The sequence below is a fragment of the Puntigrus tetrazona genome, chromosome 22 (assembly GCF_018831695.1).
Source record: "Puntigrus tetrazona isolate hp1 chromosome 22, ASM1883169v1, whole genome shotgun sequence".
In the NCBI taxonomy this organism is placed as follows: domain Eukaryota; kingdom Metazoa; phylum Chordata; class Actinopteri; order Cypriniformes; family Cyprinidae; genus Puntigrus; species Puntigrus tetrazona.
This window is the reverse complement of record NC_056720.1, coordinates 10,360,126-10,363,853: the sequence shown is the minus strand read 5'-3', so window position 1 is coordinate 10,363,853 and position 3,728 is coordinate 10,360,126. Positions and strand designations below refer to the sequence as shown.

At 33.3% G+C, this 3,728-nt stretch overlaps 1 protein-coding gene across 2 annotated transcripts; it reads right to left on the bottom strand.

Moving 5' to 3' along the window:
- Positions 1-1,644: 1,644 nt before the first annotated feature.
- Positions 1,645-3,728, bottom strand: LOC122328211 (granzyme B-like). 2 transcript variants are annotated; one of them, XM_043223920.1, is made up of 5 exons: positions 3,619-3,728; positions 3,352-3,502; positions 2,414-2,561; positions 1,978-2,232; positions 1,645-1,892 (listed from the first exon to the last, which is right to left on the bottom strand). In XM_043223920.1, the coding sequence occupies exons 1-5, from the start codon at positions 3,674-3,676 to the stop codon at positions 1,734-1,736; spliced, it is 771 nt and encodes a 256-aa protein (XP_043079855.1). In that variant the 5' UTR covers positions 3,677-3,728; the 3' UTR covers positions 1,645-1,733. The 2 variants fall into 2 exon arrangements, with proteins under 2 accessions (XP_043079855.1, XP_043079856.1); XM_043223921.1 differs by having other exon boundaries at positions 2,414-2,558.

Sequence of the window (3,728 nt, the reverse complement as noted above, 5' to 3'; positions counted from 1 at the left end):
ATCAATGTGGTAAAAACTTCTCATTCTCTTCAGGATATCACAAAATACCATCCCTTCTTTACCCCAAGGGCTGGGTAAAGAAATAACCACTCATAGGTGAATGACATTTATTAAACACATTTATTAAAACAGTTGGACAAATTCTATGAACATGTGCAGCAGTCAGGACTAACTCTTCAGAAACAAGGAATCCACTGCAGATATGAAGCAAGTTTTTTTGAACAGAAACCATGCAAGTTTTGGAGTGGGCTTTCATTTCTGTGACCTTCACTATACCCACCTTCACGTGAGCTGAGAAAGCGAGAGAGTGGTGGTAATGATATTATTCAACAGATGAATCATTTCAGTGGTCCAGAATGTCTCCCCAGTGAAGGTCATGATGGTCATCATAGACATTTCAGTGATCTCTCACTGGCAAAACACTATACAAAAGTGTGAGTGGAGACAATGAGTTTCAGGTATTTCTCAAACCAGCTTTCAGAGCATATTGATGTCACTATCATCCAAGGATCTAGAACACATTCAATTGAGCTGTAGGCTTTAATCACTAGACCTAAAAGAAACAAAAAATACATTCATATAATTATGTACTACTTCTGTGTTGCAGTATTTCTATCTCAGTCCATGTCAGATTAATTTATTACTGAAAACGTAGATGCAAACAGTTGTTTTATAGTGAATTAAACTAAATGGCATATGTAATTATTCAATTAGTCCTACTTTTTTTTAACCCGTTTTAATGACATCAAAAAATAGTTTGCTTTGAGACTGTTCAACATGGCCAGGGAGGAAGTGGTTGGATGGTAACAGTCAGGCAACTAGAGCTTCAGTTGAGCTCATGAGCTTTCTGTCCAATGATTAAAAACAGTAAATGGAGAGAACATCACATTTCTAATTAAGGCAAGAGTGTTTTTTAATTAACTGAAGATAAATAACATACCTTTATGATTGTATTATCTGCACATCTGCCAGAAAATCTATAATTGGACTACCAGCATGATTTTAACAGGAAACAGCTTTGTTATCAGAACTTTTAATCAAGTGCACCGTTATGTTAAAATGAGATATGAGAGAGAGAGAGAGAGAGAGAGAGATCTTGTTAGGAAGAAATGCTCAGAATGAACCTGGTGTAGTGTGAAATAGCAGCTTTCTCATCAGTGCCACTGTGTTGTGTTCTTTTAAACAGCTTTATTAAGATTATGTACTTATTCAAAAGGATACAGTACATGATACAGTAATGACATTACGTGATAATGTGAAGCATTATTAAAATAATCTTTTATTTTTTATTAATTGTTATTATTATACATTTTAAACTCTAATTTATGGGAAATCTGAATTTTCAGCAGCGATTATTCCAGTCTTCAGGTGTGACACGGTCCTTCAGAAATCAATCTATGATGGTTATTTGCTGAAACATTTCTTCTTATTATCAGTGTTAAAAATTTTGTGTAAAAAAATTTTGTGATACATTTATATATATGTATATGTCTAAACAGTTTTCTTGCATGTAGTCAGTGGGCATGTACTTTTGCCTTTATTTTCAACAGCGTTCTGTCTTCCAACATCTAACATCTAACGTCTGTCTGCAGCTTCATATCTGCTTTAAAATATAATTTCTGATTAATTAAAACCTCCAGAAAGTATACGTCAATGCATGTTATTTTTATTAAAAACACAATTTGGGAGGAAAATCAACTCAACCAAACACATAAACAAAACTCACTCAAGTTTTAATTGAAATTTCCGATTATCTTCTTTATCCATGGAAGATATGCTGAAATCTTAGTATAAACTTCAGGTAGCTCAGATGAATTACAGAGATCAGGGTCACCAAAAGAAGTGACGGCAACCGCAGTGTCTCCACAAACCAAAGGACCTCCTGAATCCCCCTGTGAAGAAACAGATCAACGCTTCAGTCACACGCTGTCAGAAATTCACACAATAAGATTTGTTGAATCAAATGTTTTTATATACCTCACAGCTTCCTCCATCTCCATGAACACACATCATTTGTGAAGTTGAAAAGAATTCCTTCCCCCATTTACTTTCACATTTCTTGTTATTCATGACCTTCACTTTTGTCTCCATGAGGAGATCGCTTCTCTTGCCTTCTGTTTCTAAAAGTCCCCAGCCAGCGACACTGCAAACAGAACCTGCTTCAATATCGACGTCTTCTCCTGATATGGATATCCACTTGATATTGTTGTTCAGTTGCACATTTTTTTCTAACTGTAAACCAAAAACAGCGACATCATTATTAAAAAGATTTGAGTGTCTTGTTGGCTGTTATTCGCTAACTTTCATTCAAGTTTGTTACCTTCACAAGGTAATATATTACCTTATATAAAATACTGGCTGGTATTCTGCATGAAAGTTTACTAAAGTAAGCTAAATAAGTGTTGGTTGTTACCTTCAAAAGCATGATGTCATTACGATAGGTGTATTTTGCGTTGTATTTTGGAGGCTGATGGTACGAATCCACTGTGAGTAGGACTGAATTCTCGGTCTGTTTTCGTAGGTCATGTGCACCTAACACGACCGTCAGAACATCAGAACTGCTAAAAGACAAGATTTATTTACACCGTCAGGCTTTTTTCACAGTCTGCTCTATTCATAAGTATGGACATGTGCTGATTGACTCGTCAAAGTCACGAGGAATAGATTTCAGTTCAGTATAAGGTTGTGTTAATGAAATTTAAATATTATGTATTTTTATTTCTGGCTTAATAATAACATTACTTATTAAATTATTAGCATTACTATAATATGTGCATTGAATTGATAGTAAATAATTATGAATTTAGTAATTAATATATATATATATATATATATATATATATATATATATATATATATATATATATATATATATATATATATATATATATATATATATTATTATTATTTTTATTTTATTTATTTTTTTGAAGTGAGTGGTAGAGAGAGATGGGCATATGAGGTCCACGAGGAGGGTTTCAAACTCAGGACACCTGAAACATAACTGCTTCATATGTCCGCATTCAGCCCACGACAAATTATAATATTTTAATATTACTTTAATTAGTGTTTAATTGTTAAGATTAATTAGTATTTAATATATATGTATTTATACATTTTTTTATATTATTTAAATTATGATTATTAACTTATAATAAATCATTAAAAAAATAGGCTAGTCCATTTAGACATGCTACAGTTCTGAGACTATGTCAACTAAAATAATTCTCATTAGAGTATTAGTTGACTGTTAGATTGGGTTTGTGGTTAGCTGTTAGCAGATCAAGTTGACATTCTTGCAAGTGTTAGTTTATATTATTTTAAAAATAGCTAAGTCATTGCTTGTCTTACTTGTTCCAGCAGTGTGCAGCAGTCATGACAAATCTATCAGAGATGAGGAATCCACCGCAGATATGACGCTTGTTTTTTTGAACCGAAATCATGTAAGGTCTGGAGTGGGGTTTTGCTTCTTTGCCGTTCACTATACCCACATTCACACGAGCTGAAAAAAAGAGATAACAAAAAGAGATTTAGTATAGTTCCTCCTCACTGTCTTACTATATATGTGCTATAAAACTTGGATTATTAATAATATAATTTTTTTTTTATCAGTCTCACCGGTGAAGGTCAGGTGTGGCAGCAAAAAGGCCAGCAGGAGCAGAGAGATGATGGTCATGATGAAGACAGTCAGTAAATCGATGAATTCTCCCTAGCTATGTTTGTTATAA

What these genes read in the sequence shown, in the direction of transcription:
- LOC122328211 (XM_043223920.1), bottom strand. Translation starts at nt 3,676, where the DNA reads ATGACCATCATCTCTCTGCTCCTGCTGGCCTTTTTGCTGCCACACCTG. An exon ending in ATGACATCATGCTTTTGAAG is followed by an intron (nt 2,233 to 2,413) that starts GTAACAACCAAC and finishes TTTGGTTTACAG; the next exon opens with TTAGAAAAAAATGTGCAACT. An exon ending in GAGATGGAGGAAGCTGTGAG is followed by an intron (nt 1,893 to 1,977) that starts GTATATAAAAAC and finishes GTTTCTTCACAG; the next exon opens with GGGGATTCAGGAGGTCCTTT.